The sequence below is a fragment of the Morone saxatilis genome, unplaced genomic scaffold, assembly GCF_004916995.1.
Source record: "Morone saxatilis isolate NCDOM2014 unplaced genomic scaffold, NCSU_SB_2.0 Contig16, whole genome shotgun sequence".
NCBI lineage: Eukaryota > Metazoa > Chordata > Actinopteri > Moronidae > Morone > Morone saxatilis.
The window spans coordinates 27,288,438-27,302,356 of NW_023339718.1; the positions used below are offsets into that span (position 1 = coordinate 27,288,438).

Genomic DNA, 13,919 nt, shown 5'->3' on the forward strand with positions numbered 1-13,919 from the left:
AGGTACCACCAATGTAGCGCTGCAACAATTAGTCAATTCATCTATTAGTTAACTTATTTATTTACTTATACTAATTAAATTAACTTCTCTGATTTCAGCTTCTCAAATGTGAATATTTTCTGTTTTCTTTAGTCCTCTCAGTAAACGGAATATCTTTGGGTTGTGGACAAAACAAGACATTTGGGGACGTCACCTTGGGCTTTGTCACTGATCAACATTTTTCACTATTTTATGGAGTAAACAACTAAATTATCGTTAGTTGCAGCCTTGCTTATGAGAGAATAAAATCACATGCCTGGTGCATTCCTTCTTACCGCTCTATTTCAAACTCAGAGTTGAGCCTGCAGCTCTCCTCGTGTTGCCGTTGCAGTGCCTGGAGTTTCCCCCGAGTCTCCGACAACCCTCGCTTTGCCGACTGAACTTCAGCTTCCTTCTGCTGGAGCTCCCGATCCTGCTGGCTCAGCAGCTCCTCCTTCTTCAGCAACTGATAGACATAAATGGGAAATAAATAACAATAAAATAACATACCATGCAGTAAAGAACGTGCTGCTACGGACTCAGGTGAAATCCAATCACACCTCAACAAACTAAGTGATTTAGAACACATTCAGTGCCACAGAGACTCCCCTATCCTGCACTCAGGCTCACAGACAAGTGCCAATCTCCCATTTTCATTTAAATCGCAGAATGACAAAAAGAGGGTGGTAAACTGCACTGTTTGAAAGAAATGCTGCAAATCCAACTATACAACTCCACATGTACGCACCATGTGTTTAACTTTAGCCAGCTCCTGCTGCTGAAAGCCCTCCAGTTCATCCAGGTCATCCCTTTTTTGGAAGAGTGCTAAGCTTTGCTCCATCATCTCCTCTAGCCGGGCTGACAGGGCAGCCTTCTCCTAAACAAACACAACAGGTACATTACACTACATGTGCAGCCAAGAAGCCAAAGTTGTGTGCTTTCACACCTGTACTTTGTGCACTGTATTTCTTTTTGCTGGGGCTACTAAAATGAATGGGAGTAGGACACAAGAACAACATCTGGTTTTAGATCATTTTCTAACATATCAGGGACAAGCCCTGAAATCATTTGGTGACACGCATACCGTGGTTGCCAAATGATTTGGCAGAGATATAGACTACATTGCTTATAACCAAGTTTAGGAGGTGACTTTTTCAAACAGTTCAAAATCAGCAGATAGCTTTTGAATTCATGCTAAAATCAAATATCTAATATAGGAGTGTAATGGTATGCAACATTCCATAGACACAGTTCAGCATGTATGTTTGTTTTGGGGTCGTGGTTTGAGGGTTCGATGGTACGATTTCAGTAAACAAATAAATGTAGAAAATAACATTTTTGTCATTTATATAAAAACACAAATGACAGTAATGCTACAGTCTGACCTGATCGTCAGATTGGTGTACAACTTGAGCTCGTTTATACAGGCACTTTGTAGCAGAGCTCAAGCACTGACCATATGCTTAAATCTTGTATTGTCTGCACTGAGTATGGTCACATATCTGCAGAGATAAACACTCTATAGCATTAGTTATTGATTTGGCATCTGCAGTGAGAGGCTGTCTGAATGCTGTGGGGAGAAGGACTCGCCTTCCTCTGTTTCTGTCTCATTCCACTAATCCAGTGTTTCCTAAATGGGGGTACGTGCAGATACGGGTACTTTGGAGTACTGATGACATTTTTAAAAAAAAGTATATAGTATACTATAAGTTCAATAAAAAAAATTAAATGCAAGTTCAATAAGCTAAATTTCAAATTCATATTTAATATTCCTATTTTCAATGTATCCTTTACTGCTGTATACTGTCAATTGCAGTAAAACCTCTGGAAAAGACTGGGCAAAAAAGAAAAAAAAAGCCATAATGCCATAAATTCAATGATGGGTTCTAAATATTTAACATGAAACATTTCTGTTTTTCTTAATAAATCAGACACCGACAGTGGCACACACTTCACAGTGTATCTAAATGCACTGGGAGGATCCTCTAGCTCTGACCTCTCATTTGTGTTTGCCATTTGGAGGAGGAGACACTACATGAGCTTGACGAACCAGAATAACCTGACTAGCATGCTGCAACTGATGGACAACAACCAGTTACCGTTGCATAGCTGAAACAGCTGCTGTAACTCACTTATTTCTTGTGCAATAGAACATTGGGTAATATCTCTTTTAATACTCAATATTTGGAGTATTTTATGTTGATTTATAGCGTTTATACAGCTATTTTGATAATAATATTTTGTTTTGAAAAGGAATCAATGTTCAAGTTCTTGGCATATGTTATGTTCTGTTTTTACTGTTTATTGTCTGATTTCTTCATAGAAAGTATCACTGTGTGGGGCCAAGAAAGCTCAATCAATATAATGTTTTTATATTCTATATACTCCTGACAGTAGAATAAGCCACTATAACCCTATATAAAAGGCACTGTCATAAAACATTTAGAATTACTGTGAACTTCTGAAAGTCATTGATCCTTGTTAGGTGTGTCAAATTTTAAGATATTCTATATAATGGTAAAATAAAAGGATAGACTTTTCAAGACTTTTTCATTACCTTTTCCACAACAGCCATCTTCTCCACGCATTCCTGCAGGTAAAGGATAAAAATAAATGATTACACAATCCACAAATCAGGACTGTACAAGGAGTGAGACAAGCATTTACCTGATCCTTCTTCTCCAGTGCTAAAGCCATCCCCTCTGCCATTTTGGTTCTGCTGGCCTGGTGAGACTCATTCTGGTCTTGAAGTTTCTTTATGGATGCTGGGCAGTCAAAGTGAGAGGAAAAGAGAAAAAGAAAGCAAAAAAGATGGAAACCATACAGAGATTTTGTATACAACCAAAAAGAACAGAAATATTAAAGTAGCAAAGACAGTGGCACCGTTAGTAGCTGTGAAAAGTTAGAGTCCGATTAAGAAGTGTATTCATCCCAGAAGCAAAGACAGGCAAAGACAAGCGATGCATGGCAACTGAAACACACGTTGTTAAAGCTAACACTGCAACATCTGAGTGTGAACTAAGAACAAAAATCCACCCTGAAGTTGACATGTCCTTGAAGATACACCTTTATTACAACTCAAAATACTAAAGCTAGAACTAACAACAAATCTGATAACTTTGCTATTCTTAGTCTTACTGAGAATACAACTCAACAATCAGTAAGTCTTTATGAGGAACTCTGAGAGGGGAGTTGTGGGGTCATTCAAATTAAAAGCTTCTAATATAAAGTGAAAAGATGACATTTAGGCCTGATGGTGGCACTAGAGAGTTACTGAGAGCCCAAATTGGAAGTGGTTTATCTTCCGAGGAGCATGAATGTGTAAATCTCGTGGCAACCTGCCAATTACCCCTCATGTCCAATGGATGCAGCTGTGTAGCTTTCCTGTAGTGCCACCACTCTTTGTTCTTCAAAAGTCACATTTCCAATAAAGTTTAGAGTTGACTTGTCAACACTGCATATCAAAAGGAGTTTGCAACTCATTTACGATAGATCTTTGTGGCTGTATTATTGAACACAGTATCTTATCTTTGCTTGTATTCCTATCTCCTGAATAGCAGTGTCCAAAATGAACACACACCAAATACGGTACATTTTGGGCTTGGCAGAGAAAAAAAATTATTGGGGTCACTGGCCAGGTAAATAATTTGCAATCACAGCTTGGGGTCAGGTCTCAGTTTACCTGCCAATAGCAGATGAGCCAAAAAGTTTATTTTGGACCCTGATCAAAAATATGAGGACAAATTTATCAGAAGAGCAAGATAGTGTCTCCTCTGGTAGTAAGCCCAACAAACCAGAAGGCATGTTGATATTTAAATAATGGGTGTGGCTTTTATCATCGTCATAATTCTCATTACCATAGCTAGAGTTGCTAGTAAGCTATATTTATATCATATATTCTTTTGCATATTTTGTCCAACTGAAAGAAATAGGTTCAAATCACATCTTTAGTAGCCACACATTGTAGCGAATGTAGACAACTATGAACTAAAGTAAATATGTGAGGGAAATTGAGGGAAAGTGGATACACCAACAAAGTAACAGACAATGCATACATAAGTCTGATATCAATGTAAACAAAGACCAGTGTAAAAGATCTGAGGGTGGATTTTTAGATTCAAAGGAAAAAGCATTCAGCGCTCCCAAAGCAAAAGGCCATAATATTAGCATCTGGAATAAAAAATTATCTTCATGGGAAGAAGTGATGGTTATTACAGCTGACAGACAGATGAGAGAAAGGAAGCTAATTGGGAGGAGAGTAGAGGTACGTACAATCCTGATGCTTTTCTAACGCAATTTCAAGCTTGTCCTTGGTCTTCTGCATAATTCGTAGCTGCTCAGCGTAGTCTAGTGTTGGGAAGTAGGGTAATGGGATGGGGTATCAACAGTATACATACATACACACACATACACACACATACACACACATACACACACCAACACACACACCACACACACACACACCACACACACACACACAACCACACACACAAAACACAAACATGAAGGAGGAACAGGCAGATGACCGTAAAGAGAGAGGAAGGAGAGAAAGTGAACAAAAGGAGAGGGAGAAAGCAAAAGGGAAAACATGATTGAGAAATAATGGAAGGTAAAACTATTAATGATTTTCTTATCTGAGAAAACCATACTGGTTAAAAGGCTGCATGAGAATGTGCGACTTTTAACCTTTTTTAGGGGTTCAAAGTCACATAAGCCACCCAAAGGAACGAGGAGTCATTACACCGGGTAGAGGAGGAAAAAAAACGCCCTAAAATTATAATATTATATTATAAAATATGTTAGGACTTTGTCCCATTAAATATACACCCAGCAAACATTTAAACAGAAACAAATGATCACATTCATTCTGAGACTCAAACAATATCTCCATTATCTTTATTCAAAAGATTCTCAAAGGCACTCTAATTAGCAAAGAAAACTTCAACACTTCATGGATCTCAACTATAATGCATTTCATCTGAAACATAATGTACATTATATTAATTCCAACATCTCCTGCACAACCATTAAAAATTCTATTGTCTTATGTGCACAAATAAAATGGAAAAAACAAGATTAGGACTGATGAAATGTAGTTTATTTTCACTACAAGACTTGCATTTACATATCTGAGCTTTCATACTGGTTCCTGACAGGATCTAGTCATATTCCTTTGGCAAAGATGGTTTGTTTGAGCTGCTGCTGCTGCTGGGCATTGTATTTCCACCACCAAGTGTTTAATGTCTGTTATGTGTGCAATGTTTGCTTTAGATGGGTGCTTCAGACAAGAAAAGATAAGATAAGGATGTTCCTAACAGAAGTGGGAGGTACAACAATCACAAAATAAAAGATTAGAAAATATAATAATATATAAATAATATAAGTATATACACTATGCAATATTCAAGTAAGAATGGTGTGCAAATATTTGAGCAGCTTGACTAAGGGCGTTTTCCACCTGAAAGTCCGGACCAAGGTCCGACCAACGTTCGTGTTTAATTACTTGTATACATTTGATCCCGTTATTTTCGGTTTCACATAGTAATTTTTCTAGCGCACTAAAGAACTTTCCATGACATACTTACGGTGTGTCGTCACCACGTACGTGTGTTGCGTTCCCTTTGATTGGTGAGTAGACGGGCGTGCGTCTCTGACGTTGGCGTGTTGTCATTTTTGGCGGGTAGTCTTTTCCGATTGAATGAAAATGAATGAGCAAATCCCGTTTGCGTTATTTATGGTATTAACTACAACATAACAATATAATCTCCTCTTCTCCCCACGTTACTTCCACGACTCATTTTTGCTTGTTTCTTGGCGGGGGTTTTTCTTCCGTTTTTTTTTTCTTTTTCTTCTCTATGATACTTTATGCCTTAAAACTTCCTGTTTAATTGCGGTCCCGAAAGATCCGAACCATTCCAAAAGTGTTTTCATACTGTTAAACAAAACCGAACATGTTCAGTTGGGATCCGGGGACCGAGACCACCTCTTTAGTTTCGGGGACCAAATTTTTGGTCTTTTGAATTCCGGCCGGGTGGTCCGTGGCACCTTTTGTCACTTTTGGTTCGGACCAAACTGAAAAGTCCGAAGGTCCGGACCAAATGAGGTATGTGTGAAAACGCCCTAAAACTAAACTGTACATGTAGGAATTACCGTAAATAATAGTTGGTCCGGTGCAGGCAGACAGATAGGTATATCTATATCAATCTTCTCATGATCTGGCAGTCATACACTAAATTGCTTTTATTTATGTGGCAGTGACTCACTGCAGAGAAAAATTGACACTTTAACAATGGGACACTATCTGAGCTTGGTAATCAGAATTGCCTTAAAAAGGCAGGAGGCTCACACATTTCTTACCCGACAGCTTGGCCTCCAGCTTCCGGATCTGATCATTCCTTCTGAGGAGCTGGGCGGGCAGGTCATCTCTGGAACTGCTGCCATCAGATGCCTGAAGACACACACACAGCATTAGGTAGCACTTAATATGTATGCTCTTCATAGTGGGAAATTTGAAGCAAATATCCAACAAAAGTTTCTTAGAAATCATCGAGTTGTGATTAGTAGGGGTGTAAGAAAAAATATCGTTGTGTTTGGAAAGTGAGGGCTATAATGTTGGATGGTACAAATATGGTAAATATAAATCCCACTGCATAAACCATTTTAATATGTTGGTGTGTTCTTTATACAATGACAACTTTCCTAAAATAAATTGTTTTAAGATTGCAACAAACAGCCTTGCTTACAGTAATATATCGCAGTATAATGAACTGTAACCCCCGTAAGATTACACGTACCGCCAGATTCTTGCCAATACACCACTCTCATGATAAGGGCTGTCACCACATCTGATTTTCACTTCACAATTATCATGGCCAAAAGAATTCACAATAACATTATTATCACAATATCTATAGAAAATTTTAAGAAAATAATAATGCATATCTTTTTTGGCAAATGATTTACCACCACTTACTATGTTGGAATGTGAACCACAAAGCAAGAACAGAAAGAAATGGAAATCAGATAGAGATAGAGTTGTTCTGATACCAGTATCAGAAATTCCCCCAATACTGCCTAGAATTTTGACAGATCCCTGGATACCAACTCCAAATCCTGGAGGGTATGCTTGATTGAGATCACAGAAAGATGTTCTGTTATCACACTACATTGGATGCTGTTGCACTACAAACAGCTCTGTAGAATATGTCAGTGGTATCTGGCTAGTCAGCTGCAGGAATAATATTGGATGAATTGAATGCAGAAAGGAAGCTGCGTAAAGTGTGACAGCCAAACTATTAAGTATTCATTGTACCAGAAACACAACGTCACATATGGCAGTACTGCTACTTAGTGACTTCACTAAATTATTTAGCCGAGTGCAACTGAGACGGCACTACAGCCTCAGGAGTCTGGCTTCCCTTGTGAGGGACTGCACTACCTTGTTAGACGCAGTGAACTCAGCTTTACCACAGATTCCCTTCACAAACTATAAGCACAGGGCTTCATGTTACACTGGCTGGTCTTAAGAATGAGTAACACAGTACCATGCCTTCATACAATCAATACAATAGAGACCAACCCATTAAGTCATCCCCATTCTATAGTAATATCAGTCACACCCAGGCTGTTATGTGCAACTGCCGGATTGGCAAATATTAGAAAAGCGAGCCAAGGTTTCAATCATAGCACTGACCTTAAATTCCAGGACTTTTCTGTGACTTTCCAGAACTAATTCAGAGTGACAAATGATGTGTGAGAAATGATATGACAAGAAATCTATCCCATTTTCCATTACGGCTGGACTGAAAACAGTCAATAAATGCATGTCGTAAAAAGACCCATTCAAAAAACAAATGTGACATTTAATGAGTTCCTCGAGAGAAGTAATCACATTTCCTGTCCTTTCATTTTCACCATGAGTACCATAAGATAAATTGTAAACAGTATACAATTGATACACAACGGCACCATGTTTCATGTCAAACTGCTGCTGTTTTATTGCTTTTTAGAATTGATATCCCAGTTTATATTAATAAGCGCATTACGCCGCTATTTATTCAGGGTTTTAAAGAAATTATTTTCCAGAATCCCTCCAGGACCTTTTTCTTGATAATACAGAACAGCTCACAAACAGCCATATCATCTATCAGTAGGGCTAGTATTGGCTTTTTTTTTACGCTGTAGTGTTAATGATAGTGTCTCAGGTTTATTACAGGTAATCAGCGTTAGCTTGGCTTTGTGGAGGCGCTTGGCTCCGTCTCCCACCACAACACATTTTTCCACTGCGCTCCTCCAGAAAAATAAGACTACAGTTTACTTCAGTTTCCCTCTCACCATAAACATTACCGGACAGCACCAACGAAGTAACAGGTCCAATTTGTTTTACAGAAGATTCAGGGGTTTGAGTAAGTTAAAACGTGAATTATTTTCAGCGTATTTGGTCAGTTTCATCTTTAAAAATGTCCAGGTTTTCCAGGACGTGTGGGAACTCTGATATTCTTCTGTGATTATCACTGAGAAGAGAGATGTGATATATTGATAGCATCTATACATTTGGCAGTGTTGCACACTGGGATGTGTCACAGAGGAGATTACTAATGCAGCTGGACCACAGCCATCAGCATCAACAGGACCTGCTCCAAGTATCTCTAACATTTAGGCCCAGGCAACCTGAATATCACAGCGCTGCCTTGCAGGTTGGACACATAAAGCATCTACTAACATTCAAGGTGCTTTGTTTACACACTGAGCAATGCAGTGCAGTTGATTCTAGGACCCGTTAGGCCAAAAACAGATTAGATCAAGTAAAAAGTTATGTACAGTTATTTATTAAATATACTGAAAATAGTTGAGAATTAGCCCTTTTTTTAACATAACATGGCTCGATTTGTTATAGAGGTATTGTGTTCACAACTGCTTTAGAGGAGTCACTGACTGGCCACAGCTCAAAGATGTGCAAAGACATAAGTTTCACTTCACAGAAAGAAATATGCATTGTTTTGCACAGTTTATACCCTACCTCAGAAATAAAAAAAATATTCTATCATTTGATAAACAAAATATAAGAGAAAACATATAATCATATTGCGAATCCAGTATAGTGATGTATCATTATATCACACTGTCCCTAACACATTCCTAGTGATAAGACACCAAAAGATAACACAGGTCTGCGTTTTAGCGAGAGGTGACCTATGAACACTCAATAAGTTTAAAAAGGATATACACTTGAGGTAATTCTTTTTAGTCAAATAATGCATGATGCAGTTTTATGGCTGGTAAAAAAAAACATTTTTGACTGTTTTTTGATATTTTGGTATTGGTAGATGAGGCAAAGGGTTCATTTCGGACCCTGGCTCTGCTTGGGCTTGGAGACTCGAGATTTCTGACAAAAACCCTGCATTATAAACAGAGACATAGAGCTTTAAGGATGTGCACAATTACGTGGCATGGGAAGTGGAAAGAAAGAAACTATAGTAGTCAGGATATCTCACCCACTTCTGCATCAACAATTATTTTTTCAAATGTGTTTCTTACAAGCCCTTTAATCCATAGAAGTAACATTAGTGCTAAATTATTACTTATTAACTACAGGAAACTGCCACTAAAAGCAAATATATAGGAGTATATGGAGAAGAACTGAAAGATTGAACCGTTTACTTTGTCTGATGATAGCAAAAAAACTTTCCTAACAAAAAGAAAATAATTGAGTTTCAAGTCAGGAACAAGTCTAATGACACATTTTTTGGTCAACATTTATCAGCTAATTACTCAAGTAATTAGACAATAAACTGACCTACAAAAGTTGATTTTTATTGGTAAGGTTTTTCCTGCTTTATTAATCCCTAAAATTTGTCACTGTTCACACCATAAAGTGTGACTGTTTTATATTGCATAAAAAGTGGAAAAAACACATGCAACAAAATGTCTGAACAATGGTTGGTTATGCACCAAAGACGTAGCACACCATCTAGAAAACCAAGATTTCAAAGCACTCAACCTGTGACTGGTGATGATTTCACAGAGTACTCACAAAGTCATCCCCTGAGTCTGCCCCCACTGAGGTGATGGATTCCTTGCTGATGGTACGCGGTATACGGACACCACTGCGAGGTGCTGTGGCCGCCTCTTCTGCGATCTTCTTCTTCAACTTGGCGAACATTACTGTCCTTTCAGTGTCTCGTTTAGAGTGCAACTTCCAGTTTCTTGAGAGTAAGTAACCTCGCGTGACCTCGGGTTTTACGGCTCCTGGTTCTGAGGGCTGCAACAGAGCCACTTCCTTCTGCAGTTCCACTCAAAACAAGTCTGTACTGGTGATTCCATTCTGCTACATCTAGAAAAGAAAAGAGATTGCAATGCCAAGACTGACAACAGTGGCCACTTGTCTGCACCAGTCATATGTCGAATTGTTGTAATGAGCCCAACAAGATCAAGTCCCACTCTTTTTGGTATCCACTAAAATCATCATATAATAGGCAGGCTGTTTTGACTCGTCAGTAACAGACACACAAATGCTAGCTGATTCTGGTTGTGGTTGTTTGGTCTGCCTGGTCTATCAGGCCACTTCTAGCCAAAAAAGATCGAGCTATAATTAAGTCTTACTCTGATGGCTAAAGAATATGTCAGCGGAATAACAACTAAGTGTTCGTCAAACTGATATGTCACTGTGGCTTGGGAGACTACATGTTTCCCACAGTAGACTCATATTTAGCCGATAACCCTGTTACTGAAAGCAGATGACAACCTTCTGAATGCTTCTTTTGTAATGCAAACTGCACCAGGCATCTAAATGTGTCATTGACTGTATGACATATATGTTTCATAGAGCTCAGGAAACCTAATTCTGGAGTAATTGTGTAATTTATGAAAACGACTGCACTGGAAAGCAAAATCAGATTTTGAGTTTATAACTAAATGTGTTGCCATGGCTGGCTACATACTGTGTCCTAACCAACGCAACCGTTTAGATAACGTGTGGATAAGTACATTTCTGCAAAGTAAAAGCTCTATCTCGTGTGTGTTATCGGCGTTAATCCTATTAGGAAATGTACCATTACATTGTCAGAGTATGTTTTGACAGACAGCTAGCCAGCTAGTTCTTCTAGCCATAACAATGAGAGTTAACGTTATCACCGGTGATGTTAGCAGTTAGCTTCACTGAACTCGCCTTTTTCTTACCGTTTTAACTTCGATAAAATATCAGTTCGTGGAGTTGTTAGGTGCTCGGTGACTGTACATTCGCCCTTTTTCTACATACAGTTAAGGAACCGCTATGGTTGTGGCAGTCGATGTGAACTCGCTGGGTACTATCTCGTCTGACAAGCTAGCTGCTGCTGCTAGTCAGTGAGCTACACGTAATCACCCCAACACAAGTGACGGAAGACGTCACGGCTGTGCTCTCTGTGATTGGCTAGAAGAAGTGAGAGGCGTGGATGTGTAGCTGACAAAATGCGCCACCTAGAGGCAATAAAAGCAATAGCAACTGCAGTTACAGAGCTGCAAATGAAGACATGTTCATTATTTCTGTTATTAATAATACAAAAACTACAAATACTCAGTTCAATTCGATTCAAATTGAATTTATTGGCATGGGAAACAGACGTTTACACTGTCAAAGCAAGAGTAAAATATATGTATACAGATTAGGAAATAACTTAAAATAAAGTAGAAAAGGTCAGTCACTGTCCCTCAGATTGTGGCATGTTAATACATATTTTGAGTGGTCATTTAGATGGTTGAAATCTGGGATTACAGAGTTTAATTTGTCAAAATAAATATTCCTTATATTATTAAATGTTTTACATTATAACAGGAAGTGCACCTGCCTCAACCTCACCTGACCACATATTCATAATCACATTTATTGGTGATGATTACTGTTTATTAGTATAGATATCAACAAATATCAAATGGCTGAGAAAAACTCTGTTTTCTGTGTGAATCCCTAGTCAAAAAGCCCTGTAGGAATCCAAAATCCAATTAGAAATTGTACTTGATTTTGTAAACAATCCTATAGGGTAAAGTCCAGGACTTTCTCCAATAATTTGTCGAATAAGAGGATGAGATGAAGAAGATGGTGCCAGAAATATGGACCAAATTAGGGAGTCCTCTCAAACTATTAATACCAAAACAGTCAATATTAGTGGCAAAAGAAGAATCTGCCAGAATTGCCCAGAATCGCTGGGGGACACTCTAAATACAGTCGCTTTGGGCAGGGAAAGGCGGAGGTTGTTTGTCCAGGTGGTTTACTGACACTAATGATCAATTTCATAATGACACAGGTTAGCTGCAGTCTACTTTGTCCAACTGTACGTATGTGCAAAATAAATGCAGATATTTCTTTCCTCCTTAAAGATCCTTCCAGACATGCATTACCATACAAATATTCTGCTTGGAATAATAATGTTTTTTTTTCAAAAAGTATAATATCAGTAATCTCCTCCTTCTAGCTCATTAAAAATTCCAGAATCTATGAATATGTAAATGTTATTAAGTCAAGTTTTGCTGCTGGACACAAGATGTCGGTCCTCCCTTCACTGTGTAAATCCATTCTCACAGTTGGACTGAGCCGACGTGCGTGGCTTGCATAGTTTCCTACACTGCCACACTGTACAGAGTGTGATACTGGACGCCGAGGACTCGAGCTTCCTAACTATGGTAGACCGTGATGTCACAAACTCATGGCCACGCCACTTAAAGATGAGATCTTTCGCAATGAGCGCAGAGAAAGCTTTCGCACTTTCAGCAGAATGAATGTGAAAACATCCTTCTAGAGTCAAACTCTGCACAGAGAGCATTCTACGACAGCCACACTGTAGGCGAACCCACAGCAAGAACAACTGGTCTTCTGAACCCTGGAGGCGGGGCTTTAACAATAATCGGACCAAACAGCCTATTCTGACCGAGTCAATCATCGTTTGCAGCAAAACCATCTAAGTGGTCCTTGTTCTGACTTGACAATACGGCAAAAATCAAAATGCAACACTCTTCTTGCCAATTGTTTTTTTTTTTTGCCCCATGAATAGCGCTGATGTTTGACCACGCATATTGATTAATGATTACGGGCATGGAGTCGGCTTTTTTTCCCTGCATCCCATGGCCAGATACGTCAATGTCCTGAAACTCCCCACAATTTTGGATTTCTTTATTTAAAGAAAACCCAGTACCCGCGGTGACACAGCAGAGAAAATAATCTTATGTCACAGGGAGCTCGAGTTCCAAATCCCTGGCAATTAGAGGATGCATATGTTGAAGGTACCCACAGTTTTAACAATCACTGAAACTGCTCCTGTTTGACCACGATACTGGGGCTGCCATGGTTTACACATTAGCTCTCCAGGAGTACATGCATATGCAGATTAGCACCTAACTACCACTGTAAGCTCTGCTGACCATTTGTCCAGCAATGATAGTGCCAATTTTTGGGCGCTTTTGTTGGCAAGTGCCTTTATTATCCCCGGCCTTAGAACCAGTTTTAATACATAAGCGACAACAACAAATAGAGTGAATATTGTATAGTAACGACTGCAGAGCTGGATTTGCTCGGCAGCAGTGGCATGTTTTGTTTGTATTGCGGGTCCAAACGGTAAACAGAGAGGTTTATGGACATATGAAATTTTAATCCCTTCCCCTAAGAAAAACACTGATAATCACCAAAGTGATTACTGTTAACTTCTCGCTCGCTGCAATGAAATGCCATGTGACCGTCGTAGCTGCCAGAAACTACAAAGGCCATGGGAGTGGGAATGACGACACTGACAGGTTGGCCACCACAAAGCAAATGCACTGCTCGTCATCCGAGACTCTAAATGGTACGCCTATACCGACACGTCCATATGGGTTCCACAAAGTGCTGACTGCCACCTGTCCCCTGGTTGGAATCTCTCCCTCTCACGCAACAT

General features: G+C 39.1%; 1 protein-coding gene across 1 annotated transcript; it reads right to left on the reverse strand.

The window, feature by feature from the left end:
• Window positions 1-310: 310 nt before the first annotated feature.
• On the reverse strand, window positions 311-11,390 carry LOC118326009 (golgin subfamily A member 1-like). Its single transcript, XM_035658893.1, has 8 exons — window positions 11,197-11,390; window positions 10,052-10,351; window positions 6,376-6,466; window positions 4,291-4,365; window positions 2,686-2,783; window positions 2,576-2,608; window positions 767-895; window positions 311-484 (listed from the first exon to the last, which is right to left on the reverse strand). The coding sequence occupies exons 2-8, from the start codon at window positions 10,178-10,180 to the stop codon at window positions 311-313; spliced, it is 729 nt and encodes a 242-aa protein (XP_035514786.1). The 5' UTR covers window positions 10,181-10,351; window positions 11,197-11,390.
• Between the last annotated feature and the right edge of the window lie 2,529 nt (window positions 11,391-13,919).